Below are 18,310 nucleotides of genomic sequence, written 5' to 3' on the forward strand. Positions count from 1 at the left end.
CCCCTTTGGTTCTTACCTTATCTTCCATGTTGTTTGCATATGTTCTGTGATCCCCATTAATTTTGTGTTCCCTGAAAGCATGTGCCCCAAGGAGACCTGATGGAAGTTTGTGAATAAAGTTGAATTTGGGGAATAAGCAGTGTCATAGCACTTAAATTTGACAGTTGTGTAAGAGATGATATTTAAGGTTCATGGTGGGAGAAATTTAAATAGGTCATATACTCTACTTGCCCGGTGCTAATTTACAAACTTACTTGTGTAGCTCCCTGGGAAGCTGAATGAAGTGGATCATAACGGAGATCTTGCATTGGATCTAGCCCTTTCACGACGGCTAGAGAGTATTGCTACCACGCTGGTTAGTCACAAAGCTGATGTCGACATGGTAGACAAGAATGGCTGGAGCTTGTTACATAAAGGAATCCAGAGAGGTAGGAAGAAGTCTATCTTATATTTTTCTCTGCAGGCATTTTTATTTTTATCCAAGTAATTTTTAAAGACTCTCTGACCTTGTTAAAAAATTCCCAAAGACTTCTTGAATCTGTATTCACAGGCTAGGTGAAAATTTACAAAAAAAAAAAAAAAAAGAATCTGTGATCATTGGATCAGAGGAGGGACTGAAGAGCTATTGCCTATACCTTGTTAATTTGACTGTTCACAGTGCCAACAGGGTTCCAAGAAGAATGACTAAAAAGATGGTACTTGAGAAGAAGTACCTTTTACTTGTAAGCATTTGATATATTTGCTTGTTCAGTAGATCACTTTTTCCAGGATTTGTGCTAAGAGACTTTACTTTTGCATTCTTGCATGGATACAAGGAAAATATCAAAACCACAAATATTTAAAATTAAGGGTTTTTACTTTAGCAGTTTAGACTTCTCTCATGACAAAGTAGTAAAGTTTCATTTTGTTCTAGGAAAGTTATTTGAAATAGAGTACATTGATGGTAGTGGGAAGGATGAAGAATTGATAGGATTGAGCTCAGCATGTTTAAATCTTGTTGAATTAACTTTTCTTTTCTTTTTCTTTTTTTTTTGAGTTAGAGTCTCACTCTGTCGCCCAGGCTGGAGTGCAGTGGAACACTCACGGATACCCCAGTGTTGACCTGCTGTGCTCTGGCAGTCCTTCTGCCTCAGCCTTCCAAGTGGCCAGAACTATAGGCCTGCGCTACCGTGCCCGGCTAATTTTTTTTTTTTTTAAGTTATTGTAGAGAGGAGGTCTTGCAAAATTGCCCAGGCTGGTCTCAAACCTGCAGGCTCAGGCAAGTCACCAAGCCTGACCTGAATTAACTTTTCTTTATTTTTTTAATTATTTTTTTATTATAAAGATGTGGAGCTGGGCTCGGTAGCTCAGCCTATAATCCCAGCGCTTTGGGAGGCCGAGGTGAGTGGATTGCCTAAGCCCGCAGGTTCGAGACCTGCCCGGGCAACTTGGCGAGACCTCATCTCTACAGTAAATCAAAAATTACCCGGGCGTGGTAGTGCGTGCCTGTAGTTCCAGCTACTTGGAAAGCTGAGGCGGAAGGATTACCAGAGCCCAGCAGGTCGAGGCTGCGGTGGCCAGGAGCAGCCACTGCACTCCAGTCTGGGTAACAGAGTGAGACTCCAACTCAAAAAAAAAAAAAAAGATGTGGGGTACAATTCAGGGTTAGGTATACAAACATTGATTATGCAGGTACCCTTGTTGATGAGCTGAATTAACTTTTCAAGGGGACAAAAGTTGGTAGATTTTGCTTTGTTTTCCCAGTGGCCTTATTAATTCATAAGTCCCAAAGGGTTCCTGGCTGACTCTACTTTGCAGTGGTCATTTTTGATGGAGTGAGGGTCTGTGTAGAGGTAAAATTCTAGTATGGAATGAAAGCTACTGCACTCCAGTCTGGGTGACAGAGTGAGACTTCAACTCAAAAAAAAAAAAAAAGTCAAAGCTCCAGGCATGGTATCTCACACCTATAATCCCAGCACTTTGGGAAGCCTAGGCAGATGGATTGCTTGAGCCCAGGGGTTTGAGACCAGCCTGGGCAACATAGTGAGACCTTGTCTTCACACACACACACAAAATTAAATAATTAGCTGGGGGTACGTGCCTGTAGTCCCAGCTGCATGGGAGGCCGAGGTGGGAGGATCACTTGAGCCCAGGGGGTTGAAGCTGCAGTAAGCTGTGATAGTGTCACTGACTCCAGCCTGGGTAACAAAGTAAGGCCTTGACTAAAAAAAAAAAAAAAAAGAAGAAGAAGAAGTCACAACCTTAATTTTGTAGAGGAATAATTGACTTGGCTGAAGTATGTAATTTCCATGACCACTTATTTGTGGGCATCAAAGGGAGAATATATTGGTTTCACTACATCTTAGTTTATTTTACCCTTCTGATTATACATTATTATACTATTATTGTCTATACTGCACTTTTGCCATTCACAAGTTGCCCCTGGTCGTTGGAGTGTGGCCAAGATGTGGTCCTGTTCCAGCTGTGGCTTTGCTCTTTTTGAGCAAAGGTTTTTTGTTTATTTGTTTGTTTGTTTTTGAGTTGGAGTCTTACTCTGTCACCGAGGCTGGAGTACAGTGGCATGCTTACAGTCACCGCAGCCTCCAGCTGCTGGGCTCAGGCAATCCTTCAACCTCTGCCTTCCAGGTAGCTGAAACTACAGGTGTGCACTGTCACACCCGGCTTATTGAGCACAAATTTTAATACAAATAACCTTGTGAGCCATGTGGTAGAGTGTTGAGCTTGCTGACTGGTAGAGAGGGAAATTTTGCTCATCACTGAGTAGGAAATCCTTAGAATATGTCAGTGTCAAGAGCAGATGCATTTTTCCCAAGCACCATTCTGCACTGTGCAAAGCCATCAGTTGCTCAGCATTGAGTATTGTTCAGTGGGGAAAGTTTCATCACATAGCAATTATTCTTTTCCATACTGTTTGGTGTCTGAGATGTTTATCTTGGAAACAAATACACTTACTAAAAACACAACTGGGAATTACATTTCTTTCCTCGTCCTCTTATGTTTAATGAAAAAACATCTTTGACAAGTTATTAAATATTTTGGTGATTGCTTAGTTACAAGAATTGCCAAGAATTGGTAATACATTTTTGATGCTTATTTTCAGATGATTTAATCTTCACTCTGGACTTATCAGTTGCCTGCAAGCATGTGGATTACATTGTGGGCATAATAAACATGATTGTTGCTAACTTTAGAGAGCTTGGCATGGTGTAGTGGACAGGACACTACCTGTGGAGCTTGAATTTATCAAGGTTTGAATCCTGGCTCATCTATTTATCCAGTGGCCTTGGACAAGTCACTTGACCACTCTGATTCTTCTTTTCCTAATCTGTAAAGTGGGAATCATTTTTGCTTTTTGGATTTGTTGGTAGAATGCAAGATAGTGTTAGTGACTGGAAGGGTCAACCTAGCCCTTCATACTTTGCTCTTGTGTTGTAATGCCATACCAGATCCAGTTCCTATAGGAATTTTTTTTACTTTTCTTCCTTCAGCTTGAACTGTCAGATTGTTTACCTGCCCAGATAATTTAAACTGAATAACATACTTAAATTTAAACGTTAAACTTAATATGAGTAAAGATCTTTAAAATGTGAGATTTACATCTAGCTCTGGGCACACATTAGAATCTGTAAACAAAATAGTCACCAATCATCCTAATAACCAAATCTACTAGTAGTAGATTGTCTGAAGAGTGAAACAGACAGTCAGTCTGTGGAGATGTCCAAAGGAGGTACACACATGGCCAGAGGGTCGCTATTTCCTTGGGTTAGCCTGATCTGGGCAGTGATGAATCCTTACTTTATAGAATATCTAGTTCTTCCTGTACTTCTTTACTTTAATAACCAACATCAATCAGTGAGTTCTTAAATAGGTTGCTCCTGTTAAGTAGCTTGTAATAAATCTGAAAATAATGCCACCAACTAGAGCAGCATGAAATATGGTTTGTGAATGATGAAGGTTACTGGCTAAAAGAACTCTCTCAGGAAACTGTGTTGAAAGAAAAATTATATGTGGATTTTTTTTTAGTGTTAACTTTTTTGTTAGGAATATTTTTATGTAGATAAATTGTTACAGTAATGCCTCATTGACCTGCAGTGTGGGCGAATGAGGTGTGAAGTAACTGAAACTTTTAACACCAGCTTTAATTTGAACTGTTTTTGATGGAAATATTTCTGAAATGTGTTATATATATATATATATATTTTTTTTTGACATTTGTTTATTTATTAACTGTTTATTAAGGGTCCACAGTTGCCACTCCAGCTAAAACTATTCCAGTGTTAAGAAGAAAATAATGAAGTGGTATTTCAAATTGCCTGTATCTTGATCAGTCTCTCTCTCTATATATCTATATGTCTACAGCATGCATCTATATATCCCCTTCCCTGTTCCATCTGTAAGCTATGTACTGAGAAGCTTCAGTATAAAAAAAATTTTTTTCACTCTATAAAGAAGTATTGAGTACCTTTAAGTCAGAGCATTATGCTCGGAATACAAGGATGAATAAGACAACCAAGAAAGAGAGCTTATATCCTAGTTTCCATAATAACAATATGAGTTTGTTTAGTAACTAAAGTTTTAAAATATATATATATATTTTTTTTCATAATCAATATTTTTTATTATGGTTTTGTGGGGTACAGTTAAGGGTTAGGTGTACAGTTACGTTTCATTCAGGCACCCTGTTGATAAGAGGTGTTTCCCCATCCCCAGACAGATATTTGCTACTGTTAATCCCATCTCCCTCCCCCTCTATATATTTTCTTTTTTTTTTTTTGGCATACCTGGCCTTCAGGCAATTCAGAAGGGGGTGGGGTAGGTATGGTTCCTGGAGCTTGCTTCTTATCTCACCCTTGAGGTCCCACATTTGGGCGCCACTTGTGGGAGTCCAGCTCCTGCCGGGTTAAGGGTACCCCAAAGGTGGAGATGGTGTTGGCAATTGTGAGAATGACGGAAAGAGAGAGAGAAAGAGAGGCTTGAACAACTGCTTAGATTTGAGCAGAAGACCTATATTTTTTCTTATGACAAAAACTTTACAAATGGCACTTTTGGCATTTTCTGTTCCCTCTCTTTGTTCACTATTTTGATGTCAATTTTCTTTTTCCTTTGCTTTTATACCCTTTGGGCTGACTTTCTTTCATTGTAAACCTTCACCAATTTTCAATTTCCAGTAGCTTCTAAACAGTTTTTTTTTGTGTAGGAGGGTATATATACTTATGCACATATATGTGTAAGTTTGAAAACTTTATCTTTGTTTTTTTTTGTGTGTTGGAGTCTCACTCTGTCGCCCAGACTGGAGTGCAGTGGCCGTTCCCAGCCTCGACCTCCTGGGCTCCAGCGAGCCTTCCACCTCAGCCTTCTTAGTAGCTGGAACTACAGGCGCACACTACCACACCCAGCTAATTTTTGATTTTATTGTAGAGATGAGGTCTCACAAAGTTGCCCAGGCGGGTCTCGAACCCTCGGGCTCAGGCAATCCACTCACCTCAGCCTCCCAGAGTGCTGGGATTACAGGCTGAGCCACCGAGCCAGGCTGTATTTTTGACTTTTTATTAAAATTGACTTTTTGTCCTAATAATTTTGATGAGATCAGGCACACTCAGGGTGGTATGACTGTGAATTGTCCTAAGAATTCTAAATTTTCTTTCTACTCCCAAAATGTAAGTGGGCATCTCTAGGATATTTTATGCTATTGCTAATGTGTTGTTTCTTACATACTTTCTCTTAGACCACATCCACGTATGGTTTGTTCATGCTATACCTTAAGACCCTACTATGTATATGTATAACTGGATAGCAAAGGCCTGACCCAGCCTAGCCCCTGTTAGGCATGCTACCTGTTACTTTCAGTGCTTTCCTGACTTCCTACGGTAAGACAATCTAAACTTTGGCCCTTTACTCTTGATACTGGTAAAGCTTGCACCCTTTTGCTCCCTTCCCAAATGGGAACAGATGAATGAAAATATATCAGGAGAATTATTGAGTTACCTGAAATCATAATTTATTTGAGTTAGAGACAGTATGTCGAAGGGAAACCCCACCAGTCAATCCATTTTCTACCCAGCCTTTCCCCAGAGCCTGCTTTGTTTAAGACAATGATGGATTAAAAAAAAAATCAGACATAGGCCACTCCAGCATCTGAGGAACTGGTCAGCATTTGAGGCTGCCTAGCAGCCCCAATGCCCAGAGCACATTATCTAGCAAGATGGCCCTTTGGAAGAAAGCACAGAGCAGATGGGAAGTGTTGAAAACATGATGATTTTAAAATTCCATGTCCACTAGGACCAGATGAAACCCATGTATTCAAATTAAAGTGAACATAGGAATAACAGACTTAAGAGAACTTTACCACTCCCAAAGCCGCACTTTAGGTGTTCAGACTGTAGACATGTAGTTGAAGAAGATGAAATGATATTGCAAAATACAAAAAGAAAACTTCTTATAAGTGACTTTGTAGGGAAGTAAGGAATCACAAGGAAGTTGTGATTCAAAGGAGTCTGCAGCCACAATTATACTGGAATTAGAAACAGAAGTGTCTTAATGCAAAGACAAAAGCAGATCAACTATGGAAAGAACATCATTGCCTATGATTGATACGTTAAAGAAGTTCCAAGGCACCTTCAGCAACCTGGCATTCATCCCAAGATCACCAACACATTAAAGTACAGTCAACACTCATGGGACAGCAAATCAGACTCTGGGAGGTGGTTCTGCATTTTTGGGATCATCCAACTGAAGAAGGGTGTGATTTGCAAAAAATTCATCCTGCAAAAATTCATCCTGTAGACCTTGGTGGAATGGAGACCAAATCTGCAGAAAGTACCTTTGAATCCCAGACAAGCTCTCGGAATAATATGGATGTATACACCCATCAAAGTTACACATGTAGTTAGACTGTCAAATTAAGGATGGGTTTGATTTGGAAGCTATATAATGAACCCTTGAAAGACTTTCCAAGTGTGAGTTAATGATGCCACCTGGAGGACACTGAGAGCAACAATTTCTTCTACTCAGCTAGGTGCAATGTCTCAAACATTTATAACTAGAAGCTTTCTCAGTCTGTTATATTATGGTGCTTTGTTATTCTTGTCTTGTTTTTATAAGAAATATAAATTTTATGAATAGTGTTTTTCATGTTTTAAGTTATAAAATGGAACTAAATCCAAGGAAGCTTGAACTCTAAGTAATCTTACAACAAATTTAGCTGTTTAATCTCTGTCATCCTCCAAAGTAACGTGAAACATATACTTTAACTGGTTTTTCAGAAGTGTTGTTTTTTTTTTTTCAGTTGGAGTCTCACTGTTGCCCAGGCTGGAGTGCAGTGGCATGCTCATGGCCACTACTGCCTCAACCTGCTAGGCTCAGATGATCTTTCTGCCGTAGTCTTCCAAGTAGCTGGAACCACAGGCACACGCCACCACGCCCAGCTAATTTTTTGATTTATTGTATAGATGAGGTCTCACAAAGTTGCCCAGTCTGGTCTTGAACCCCTGGACTCAGATAGTCCTCTCACTTCTGCTTCCCAAAGTGCTGGGGTTACAGGCGTGAACCACCCTGTCTGGCCTCACAAGTATTTTTGACATTAAATGTCCATTTGTTGAATTGCTTAGTTATATATTTACTATGTATTCATGGATCCAATCTAGAGTCACCTTCTCTTCACTGGTATCTGACAAAGTATTTTCACAAATATATACCTTTAATGTCTTTCCTTAAACTTAATTGTTGCCTTTGTCAGTGTAGGTTTTTTTTCCTTATACAGAGAATGAATAGTCAAAGATGGTAAATTGAGCTATTAAAATTAATGAATTTTATGAAGTTACTGTCCTAATTTGGTATTTGTAAATAGTCCTATTCATAAGTAGGGTAGATTCTTCTACCTATAATTCTCTAGGAGTTAAGGCAATGGAAGCATTTAGAAAGAAATTTTGTTTTTACAACCAGTTTATTTATCCTGTGAAATCTTTAAAAAATAGCAACATGTACAGATTTTCTGTTGAAATACTCAGTTGTAAATTTCTTGTTAAGTCTGTTATGTTTGTATATAATGAGATTACAAAACTAAGAAGAAAAGAAACTTTATAATAATAATAATAATAATCAAACATGGGCTCTGAACAGGAACCTGTATGCAAGTACAAATGTTGCTTAGGTGCAGGCTACGTCAGGAAGTAGGAGAGAGAGAAATTGTGTAGGAAGGAATCCTGGGAGCCCTTTTTGAGAGATGAACAGAAGAAGCCTTTGAAGGGTAGAGTCCTGGTATTCTTTTTTTTTTTTTTGAGTTGGAGTCTCACTCTGTTGCCCAGACTGGTATGCAGTGGCACGCTCTCGGCCACCTCAGCCTTGACCTGCTGGGCTCCGGCAGTCCTTCCGCCTCAGCCTTCCAAGTAGCTGGAACTACAGGCGCGTGCTACCACGCCCGGCTAATTTTTTGATTTATTATAGAGATGAGGTCTTGCCAAGTTGCCCAGGTGGATCTCGAACCCGTGGGCTCAGGCAATCCACTCACCTCAGCCTCCCAAAGCACGGGATTACAGGCCGAACCACTGAGCCCGGCTTGAGTCCTGGTATTCTTAAACAATGAAGAAATATTGATGTGAGGAGGCAAGGCAGATGATAACAGGTGATCATAAACTGAACAAAGCTTTTTGAATTAGAGTCTGTAACCCCATGATCTTGATGAAGAGTTTCTACTTACAGGTGTCCCAAGAGATTCCTTTGGGCACATCTAATTGCTTCTCTTTTTTGTCTGCAGTTACTGTCTACTACCTTTTGAAGAGTCATTGGCTAGAATAACTTGCCCTGAGTATTTCATATGTTACTGTTTCTTCTATTATTTATTTTTAAGGAGATCTCTTTGCTGCCACTTTCCTCATTAAGAATGGGGCCTTGGTCAATGCTGCTACGAAGGGTGCCCAGGAGACACCGTTACACCTTGTGGCATTGTACAGTTCAAAGAAGCACTCAGCAGATGTGATGTCTGAGATGGCACAGATTGCAGAGGCCCTTCTGCAGACTGGTGCCAACCCCAACATGCAGGACAGCAAGGGCAGGTGAGTTGGGGAACAGACAGACTGTGCCCTCAGCACTATTCCCAAAAGCTTATTTTATGGTATAATTGGCATCTAGGGACTTCATGTTCTTCAGTTTGGCTTTATTCAATTGTATTTTTATTGAAGTCACAAACATTGATTTTTAGTAGTGTTGTCACTACCAAAGCCAGAGGCGTTTGAAGACATTTTCGTCCTGGGTAACTGGAGTCTTTGGGTTTCTAAGCATTTTCCATCATCTTTATATTAGAGGGAACCAGAGTGATCCACATGGTCCAGCTCCTCCAAGGAACCCTCCTTCTAGCATTTCTTAGAGCTATTTGGATAGTTTGAAGAAGAGGAACACACTCCGGGCAACCTGCTTTATTTCTGTGAGGTCTAATTGTTAAAAAATTTCCATGTTAAACCTAATTTTACTTTCTTGTAAACACTCCCACTTTAGACAGCTCCTTGTCTTCACAGCTGGCTACCTTCATCAGTAGCACAGCCCTTTGCATATTTGATAGTATTTATTGTGTTCCTTTGGCCTCTTCTCACAAATAGTTGAGGATTCCTTGTGGTTTAGAATCTGAGAAAGGACTGCTGGTCTCTGGGCCAGTGGTGTGCGAGACTCTGAAGGGCAGTCAAGCCACCTGAATCACCAGTCGCAGTTGGGACTCACTTGTCATAGCAGTTCAGTGTTTTATAACTTTGAAAATCCTCGGGCAACCCCCTCAGATCCCCTTCTGCCCTGGGAGGTTTTCTGTCCCCTCAATAAATCCTGCTTGCTTGCTTTCTTTTTCTTTTTTTTTTTTTTTGAGTTGGAGTTTCACTCTGTTGCCTAGACTGGAGTACAGTGGCCGCTCCCGGCCACTGCAGCCTCGACCTGCTGGGTTCCGGCGATCCTTCCACCTCAGCCTTCCAAGTAGCTGGAACTACAGGCGCGCGCTACCACGCCCGGCTAATTTTTTGATTTATTGTAGAGATGTCTCGCTGCCCAGGCGGGTCTCGAACCCGTGGGCTCTGGCAATCCACTCACCTCAGCCTCCCAAAGGCGTGGGATTACAGGCTGAGCCACTGAACCCAGCTTAATCCTGCTTTCTTAAAAATAATAATAGCAAAATAAATAAAATCCTGTAAAAAAATAAAAGATGTTTTTGAAGTTTGTTGTCAGAATAAGAAAATGAATAAGATAGATCTCCGTGAACTTGCAGTATCATGTGATAATCACCTTATTTCCCAAAATAATTGCATCCCTTTTTCCCTCTATTGATTCTTTGATTTTTTTCTTACTGCCACTGAAATAAACTCACAGTCTGTCCTCTGAGGTAAATGCCTTGGGGCCCTCTGCTCTGTAGTGGCAGTCTCCTTCAAGGCCCTTGAGTGCTAAATGAAAAGCAGTGAGGAGGAGTTAAATGCCATTTTAATACATTCTTACCTGTTGTTGTTCTGTGTTTGAGTATAACAAAATTATAGGGAAGAAGAAAGTTTCTTTTCAGCATTGGTGGAGGATAGGTGAGGGAAAATATGCTTACCTATGATAGCAACTGCTATTAAAAAAAAATCAGTACATGCATATTCAGTAAGGGGTCAGTATTGAACGCAGGAGTATTTTAGATCTCTTGTTTTTATTCTTGTCCATTTTGGCCACTGAGCAAATGGTAATACATAAGCAAATCAATGTTCATATTTTGATACTTCGTCTTGGTTTTAGAAAACCGTTACAGAAATGTGAGATTTCTTGTGGATGGTGATTCTGCCTAGGATTCTAGTTGCCTCCTGCTGTAAGTAGTCCTGAATTTGGACCTGTCCTGAATTGACACCTCTTCTTTTTTATCCTGCAGGACTCCTTTACATGTGTCCATCATGGCCAGGAACGAATATGTGTTCAATCAGCTGCTGCAGTGTAAACAGTACGTAGGGAGACATGGAGAAATGAAAAAGCAGTTGTGAGGGTGGGATTGTGAGTGAAAAATAATTCTTTTTTTTTTGAGTTGGAGTCTCACTCTGTCGCCCAGACCGCAGTGCAGTGGCCGCTCCCAGTCATCGCAGCCTCAACCTGCCGGGCTCCGGCGATCCTTCCGCCTCAGCCTTCCGAGTAGCCGGATTTACAGGCGCGTGCTACCACGCCCGGCTGATTTTTTGATTTATTGTAGAGATGAGGTCTTGCTGCTCAGGCGGGTCTCGAACCCACGGGCTCAGGCAATCCACTCACCTCGGCCTCCTAAAGTGCTGGGATTACAGGCTGAGCCACCGAGCCCGGCCAAAATAATTCTTTTAAAATATATTTTAGTGTTATAAGTTTTAATAAGTTAAAGTAAACTAAAAATGTGTCATTCAAATAGTATAAAGAGAAAGAATGAGGCTGTCGGCAGTTGAGAGTGAAGAAGATTGTATTTGCTGCTCACATTGCTTCCTTTTTTCAGATTAGATTTAGAACTTAAAGACCACGAGGGCAGCACAGCTCTGTGGCTTGCGGTGCAGTACATCACCGTATCTTCTGACCAGTCTGTGAACCCCTTCGAAGACATCCCTGTAGTCAATGGGACTTCATTTGATGAAAACAGCTTTGCAGCCAGACTCATACAGCGTGGCAGCAACACCGATGCACCTGATGCCATGACAGGTAAAGCACAGTAGGTCCCTAAGGGGGGATGCTGAAGTCTGGAATATAATTTTTTGGGGTTCAGATTAGCTGGGTGTGGTGGTAGTTCTAGCTACTTAAGCGACTGAAATACTGTGTAAATTATTTTACCCAAAATTTAGATACAAGTGGCATACCAAGAATTTCTCTGTACTTATTTTTAAGTCTTTTTTTTTTTTTTTTTTTTTGAGTTGGAGTCTCACTCTGTCACCCAGGCTCAGGCAGTCCTTCTACCTCAGCTTTCCAAGTAGCTGGAACTACAGGCTAATTTTTTTTTATTTATTGTGGAGGTGAGGTCTTACCAAGTTGCCCAGGCTGGTTTTGAACCCTTGGGCGCAGGCAGTCCTCTCACCTCAGCCTCCCAAAGTGTTGGGATTATAGGCGTGAGCCACTGTGCCCAACTGTACTTACTTTTAGATATAGTTAAAATGTGGATTGTAATTTTTAAAAATACAGTACTTCAAACAATTAGACATCAAGTTAAGTCCTTTAAGCTGAAACACTTTCATTCATTTAATGCAGTGAGTGATCAGACTTTGTGGACTCGGATCTCCTTTTACCCTCTTAAAAATGATATCCGACTGGGCTTGGTGGCTCAGCCTGTAATCCCAGCACTTTGGGAGACTGAGGTGAATGGATTGCCTGAACCTGCAGGTTCAAGATCAGCCCAGGTAACTTGGCAAGACCTCATCTTTACAATAAATAAAAAACTAGCTGGGTGTGGTAGCCTGCATCTGTAGTTCTGGCTACTTGGAAGGCTGAGGCGGAAGGATTGCTGGAGTGCAGGAGGTTGACGCTGGGGGGGCCATGAGTGTGCCACCACACTCCAGCCTGGGTGACAGAGTGAGGCTCCAACTCAAAAAAAAAAAAAAAAAAAAATGATATCCCAAAGAGCTTTTATTTAGGTGGGATATAACTTTGATACTTACCATATTTTAAATTAAAACTGAGAAAAATTTAAAAGGTGTATTAATTTAATGATAACAAACCAATATATGTTAACATATAACATTATTTAATGAAAAATAACTTTCAGGCTGAGTGCAGTGGCTCATGCCTATAATCCCAGCATTTTGGGAAGTTGAGGTGGGAGGATTACCTGAGGCCAGGAGTTCAAGACCAGCCTGGGCAACATAGTGAGACTCTACAGAAAATGGAAAAATTAGCTGGCTGTGGTGGTGCATGCTTGTAGTCCTAGCTACTCAGGAGGCTAATACATGGAGGATCACTTAAGTCCAGAAGGCTGAGGCTGCAGTGAGCTATGATTGCATCACTGCACTCCAGCCTAGGTTTCAGAGTGAGATCCTATCTCCCAAAATAAAAAATGAAAAGAGGGAAAAAACGGGCAAATGAAATCACCACTTTAGGTTACATAAAAGCTAGAGGCAGATCAGGCATGGTGGCTCACTCCTATAGTCCTGGTGCTTGGGGAGGCCAAAGAGGAAGGATTACTTGAACCCAGGAGTTTGAGAATAGCCTAGGCAATATCGTGAGACCATGTCTGTACAAAAAATTTAAAAATTAGTCAGGTGAGATGACATGCACATATAGTTCCAGCTACTCAGGAGGCTGAGGCAGAACGACCACCTGAGCCCAGGAGTTCAAAGCTGTGGTGAGATGTGGTCATGCCACTGCCTTCCAGCCTGGGTGATAGAGTTAGACCCTGACTCAAACAAACAAACAAAAAGCTAAAGGCAGTAAATATTACAGGGCAAGAAGTACAGGAAGAACTATAAATGTTTTAGACTAAAGACCTCTAGAAATGAGATTGTTACTTAATTGCTTTTAATTTGTTGGTTATTGGCCATAATTTTACTGCTTTCCAATTTAATCACATATCAGTGTGTGGCATATAAGAGATTGGTTCTTTGATATTTGAAACTTGAATGTTAGACTCTTACAGAACTAATTTTTATGCTACGTACTAAAAAAGTATTCATCTTTTAATTGTAGGATGCACCGTTCTCTACTTATGTGCATTAAATCAAGCTTGTTCATTAGGCAATTCAAATCGTACATATTCTTAGTAACTTTTAGACTACTTGATCTGTCAATTTCTGAGAGGTTTTATTGAGACTTTTTCACTGATTGTATATTTGTTCATTTTTCTTGCTAGTTTTGTCAGTTTTACATTATATACTTTCTGTTTTAATTGTTAAATACATACGGGCTCAGGATTGTCATTTTTTCCTATTGGTTTATTTCATTTTTAATTTTACATGTAATAATCTTAGTCACTGCTTTTTCACAGCTAGTGAGGTTTTAGCAGTCACAGGTTAAATTTGTTCTATAGGGAAGTGTTTAATTTAAGTTGTATATACCCTGAAATGACTGCAGAAGTGAAAAGGGGTCTTTGATTAGGAGTCTTTAGATTAGAATAACCATCAACTGGGGATAGAGTCACTTTCTCTGGGGTCAAAGAGAAAAATGGTATGAAAGCAAAGTAGTGCTTTGTCCCATTTCTTTATCTTGTTTTTGGACCTGGTTTTTAATTTATTTGAATTTTCAAATAACATAGCTGTAGAGCACGGGATTTTATGTTTATTTTTGGAAATGGGTTTTAAGAGACTGAGAAGTACTGTTCTGGGACTATAACCACTTTGAGTGAAAAAGAAGAAAAATGTTTTTTCTTTCTAAGGTTTTTATTTAGAAAAGAGTGACAAGGAAAATATTCTAAGCCAAGAACAAACATATTTAAAGCCCTAGGAATAATGCTGGAGTATTTAAGAGGCATTTTCTGGTAGAACTTTAGCTTATAATGTCTTTGAAATGGACATCTAACCCAGTGGTTCTCAACCAGGAACAGTTCTTCACCACTGCCCCAGGATATCTGTCAGCATTTATAGACACTTTTGATTGTCACAAGTTCAGAGGACCTATTGGCATCTAATGAGTCGAACCCGGGATATTGCTGAACATTGTATGGTGTGCAGGGCAGACCCCCCACAACAATTATCCCAAATGTCAGTAGCACTACTGTTGAGAAACCTTGCTTTAAACTCATCCCCAGCACGAGACATGATTTACCTCTACTCCCAGGCATTGGCTAGCAGAAAACCAGGGAAGAATGAATGTTCCAGCTGAAGGTTTTTCGAAGTCTCTGTGTCCACATGCAGAAGAGTATCTGGGTGGACTGAGATGATACCTACTGTCTGATGTGGGCTCGCCAGCATAAGTTGGTGGGAGGAGCAGGGTGTTGTACAGTGTAGAACTTGACTGCATTTTTATGCAAATAGAAGAATGAATATCCCCATTTTCTTGTAGGAAATTGTTTACTACAACGAGCAGCTGGAGCAGGAAATGAGGCAGCAGCTCTTTTCCTGGCAACCAGTGGTGCCCATGTCAACCACAGAAACAAGTGGGTAAGTGTAACAGGGCAGCCAGAGGAAATGGTTCTGGTCTGCAGAAGAATTAGCAATGATGACTATGCAGGAAAAAATGGAATCAATTATTTTTTTAAATTTTTGTCAAAATAATACATGCATTATGTTTTTTAAAAAAACCCAGTGAAATAGATTTTTTTACATTTCCTCAAGTATTGGTTGAATCCTTCAGTGACCATATCCTAAGCATTTGCTATATATCAGGCCTTGAACTAGATAGTGTGAACTTTATAGTCTAACAGACATTCACAAACATGTACACAAACCTATCATGGTAGCATCTTGATTCTTTTTTTTTTTTTTTGAGTTGGAGTCTCTCACTCTGTCACCCAGACTGGAGTACAGTGGCACGCTCCCGACCACTGCAGCCTCGACCTGCTGGGCTTCAGCAATCCTTCCGCCTCGGCCTTCCAAGTAGCTGGAATTACAGGCGTGCGGTACCGCACCCGGCTAGTTTTTGATTTATTGTAGAGACGAGGTTTCGCCAAGTTGCCCTGGTGGGTCTAGAACCCGCGGGCTCAGGCAATCTGCTCGCCTTGGCCTCCCAAAGTGCTGGAATTACAGGCTGAGCCACCGAGCCCGGCCTCATCTTGATTCTTTATAACGCTTCACATTTGGAATTATGTGTCCATACTGTAAGCTAACAAGGTAGAATGTACAGTATTATGTTTAAAAGAATGACCTTTGGGTTACTGAGTTTACCAGTTTTCCCATTTCTTCCTGTGTAATCTTAGCTTCAGTTTCCTCATCTGTAAAATGGGATTAATACTAATTTCATAGGATGTGGCTAAAATGGGAGGAATTGATAGCGTGTAAGTGCTTATTAGCATAGTATCTGGGGCATTAGATACTGAATGATAATTATTTTACTCTATTATTTCCAGACAAGGGGAATGTGCTTATCTTTGAGATCATATTTGTCTTACAGCTACTTTGTGCTAGGAGCTTCAAGGATATTAACTCTTTTAATTCTCACAGTGGTCCCGAAAGCAGCATGTTGTTAGGATTGAAGAGATCTTTTCCACGTCTATAAATCCCTCAATATAGGACAAATGAGGTTCTGAGAGGCTAAGTGGCTTATAAATAATGAAGTTGGCATTAAGGTGCAGGTACTAGACTGTATGGTACAGACTCTCTTGACAGCACTGGACAAGGCAGTAAATAATATGCCTGGTAGCTGCTCCATACCAGCGGATCGTGGAAGCACAGGAGAGAGGGCAGTGCCGTCTTTCTACCTCTGCTCATCTGTCGCATGTGGCCTGCTCTCCACCTGAATGATGGCATATCCTTGTGCTCACTGGAGGCTGGTTTCTTCTTTGGTCTCTGCATGCCATCCCCTCTCACCTTCTCAGTGTCTTTGCTCCTGCCAATGTATGTCTCTGTCTCTGTCTTTCTCCTGCTTTATTTTATTTATTTATTTATTTATTTATTTATTTGAGTTGGAGTCTCACTCTGTCACCCAGACTGGAATGCAGCAGCCGCTCCCAGCCACTGTAGCCTTAACCTGCTGGGTTCCAGAGATCCTTCCGCCTCAGCCTTCCAAGTAGCTGGAACTACAGGCACGCGTTACCACGCCTGGCTAATTTTTGATTTATTGTAGAGATGAGGTCTCACCAAGTTGCCCAGGCAGGTCTTGAACCCGCTGGCTCAGGCAATCCACTCATCTCGGCCTCCCAAAGCACTGGGATTACAGGCTGAGCCACTGAGCCCAGCTTTTCTGCTTTATTAATTTTGCCCTCTATTTCTGGTAGCATAGAGACATGTTCTGCTGTCTCCTAACTTTAAAAATCCTCCCTTGAGTCCACATTGTCTACCAGCTGCTGTTCCTTCCCTGATACCCTTCATAGCAAAACTGAGTGGCACTAAAATGTAGAGACGCAAGGGAGGCCTGACTTGAAAACCAGTGAGAGCAGCACTGGAGAAGGTCCTGAAATGCTGGTTTCTGGTTTTTGAGCTTAATCCTATGGGAAGAGATGATCTAAAGGAGGATTTTGGGAGAAGAGCCAGTATGATTGTTTTAGAGTTGAGAAAGATGCCTGGAATGGCTGGCATGGTGGGTGTGCCATGGAGTCCCGCCTGGGAATCATCTAGACAAGCAGTGATCTGGACCTGTCCTGACCTTTACATTGGATTTGGACCCAAAGGGACAGGTTTCAGAGGAATTGCAAAATTATAGTCAGTGAGACATGCATGCTTAAGGTTCCCAGAAGCAAGGGCAAGTGAGGTTTTAAAACTATTGTGGTTTACCCATGAAAGAAAAAGGGAACTGACCCAGGAGGAGAGACTGGTGTGGAGAGAGTAAACTCCATTGCAAACATTGAATTCCTTTCTAAACATTTAGGCAGGAATTTCTAGCAGGCGGTAGGAAAATTGGATACCAAAACAGGACTGGGGACCTGGAATTGAGAGTCTCCAACTTGTAGATAATGGTAGGAATTGTGGGAGTTATCAGATATGCCTACCCAGAGAGAATGTAGGAAGAAGGACTGGGGCAAAAGACAACCCTGAGAAGGAACATACGCTGGGGAGGGCTCTCTCTACAGTTACAGTGCGACCTTGTGTGGAAGATTTGGAATGAGAAGGGTACATGAAGGTCCAAGAATAAAAGTGCTTAATCCTTACCTACCACAGTGACAAGTCCACAGAAAATGTCCAGTGTAGGAAAGTCAAGAGGCAGCAGTAAAAACATGTTAGTTAGGAATATGGAGATTTAAAAACCAGGTGAAAGAACTGAAAATGGTTCCTTCTGGGAAAGGAGAACTTTTTGAGAGAAAAGGAGGAGGTTGGATTTGCCAATTTTGACAAGCCTTGTAGTGTTCTTAACTCTTTAAGTGATGAAGATGCTTAACTTTGATAAGAGCAAGGTGTAAAGCAGTATGGTCAGTTGGTTTCCATTTGTTTGGGTGAAAAAAATTCAGTGTGCATATGTATACATATACATACACACATGTACATGCATATGTGTGTATATGTGTTTTCCTGTGCATGTTCTGGCACTGGACAGAAATGTGAAACTTGTAATAATGGTTCCAGGCATGAGTGGAGACTTCACTAAATTCTTGTACCTTTTGAATATTGAATCAGGTACCTGTAATACCAATTAAAAAAATTTTTTTTTTTAGAAAGCAGGATTTATTGAGAGGACAGAAAAGCTCCCACAGTGGGAGGGGACCCGAGGCGGTTGCCCTAAAAATTTTTTTAAATGGAGGAAGGAGGTCTTGATCAGAGTTCAAGGTGAGATTAATGTGAACAGGTCA

The 18,310-nt window shown here is 40.9% G+C and overlaps 1 protein-coding gene across 2 annotated transcripts in view; it reads left to right on the top strand.

The window, feature by feature from the left end:
• The window catches only part of ANKFY1 (ankyrin repeat and FYVE domain containing 1), a 93,594-nt gene that overhangs the window by 53,576 nt on the left and 21,708 nt on the right, over positions 1 to 18,310 (top strand). For both annotated transcript variants that reach the window (XM_021713753.1, XM_008060733.1), the window contains exons 7-11: positions 263 to 428; positions 8,846 to 9,050; positions 10,871 to 10,939; positions 11,453 to 11,652; positions 14,935 to 15,032. In XM_021713753.1, coding sequence (XP_021569428.1) covers positions 263 to 428; positions 8,846 to 9,050; positions 10,871 to 10,939; positions 11,453 to 11,652; positions 14,935 to 15,032 — 738 coding nt within the window. The remainder of the gene's footprint in view (positions 1 to 262; positions 429 to 8,845; positions 9,051 to 10,870; positions 10,940 to 11,452; positions 11,653 to 14,934; positions 15,033 to 18,310) is intronic.

This window comes from Carlito syrichta, unplaced genomic scaffold (genome assembly GCF_000164805.1).
Source record: "Carlito syrichta isolate Samal-C Ts95f unplaced genomic scaffold, Tarsius_syrichta-2.0.1 Scaffold304713, whole genome shotgun sequence".
NCBI lineage: Eukaryota > Metazoa > Chordata > Mammalia > Primates > Tarsiidae > Carlito > Carlito syrichta.